The sequence below is a fragment of the Penaeus monodon genome, chromosome 24 (assembly GCF_015228065.2).
Source record: "Penaeus monodon isolate SGIC_2016 chromosome 24, NSTDA_Pmon_1, whole genome shotgun sequence".
Lineage (NCBI taxonomy): Eukaryota > Metazoa > Arthropoda > Malacostraca > Decapoda > Penaeidae > Penaeus > Penaeus monodon.
This window is the reverse complement of record NC_051409.1, coordinates 14,019,087-14,019,536: the sequence shown is the minus strand read 5'-3', so window position 1 is coordinate 14,019,536 and position 450 is coordinate 14,019,087. Positions and strand designations below refer to the sequence as shown.

General features: G+C 37.8%; 1 protein-coding gene across 1 annotated transcript in view; it reads right to left on the bottom strand.

Annotated features, from left to right (window-relative positions):
• Positions 1 to 404, bottom strand: part of LOC119588606 (protein FAM50A-like) — a gene marked incomplete in the record, with an annotated part of 10,029 nt that extends 9,625 nt beyond the window's left edge. The window contains 1 exon segment of the mRNA XM_037937248.1: positions 322 to 404. Within this exon segment, the coding sequence (XP_037793176.1) occupies positions 322 to 344 (23 nt within the window).
• Between the last annotated feature and the right edge of the window lie 46 nt (positions 405 to 450).

Genomic DNA, 450 nt, shown 5'->3' with positions numbered 1-450 from the left:
CCTACGACACGCAGCTTTCCTATTAAATTCACACCACTTTCAGATTCATAATGCAACCGTAACATAACCAAGCGGCAGGGAATAAGTCCACTACGTTCACCATCCATTTAACACAATGACTACAAATTTACACATAGCACACTACACCAGTGTATTGCCATTTATAATTTCTTTTTAAACGAAATTTTACGAATGCCACGCTGGCATCAAGGACACCCAGAAAACCACTTTCGAAATTGTATGATAACTTGATAATTTTTAAGTTCACTGTGTACTGGAGGAAGAATTAACGATATAAAATTGCAAGGACGAGTTTCCTACTTGTATTGTTTGTTGACACACATAGGTCGCTTATGATCCGTTACCGAGGCATAAGGACTGAGACTTTCCTTCTTAGTATCAGTTTGTTGGAAGACAGATGATCAGGGATGTAATCGAGAATTCTAAATT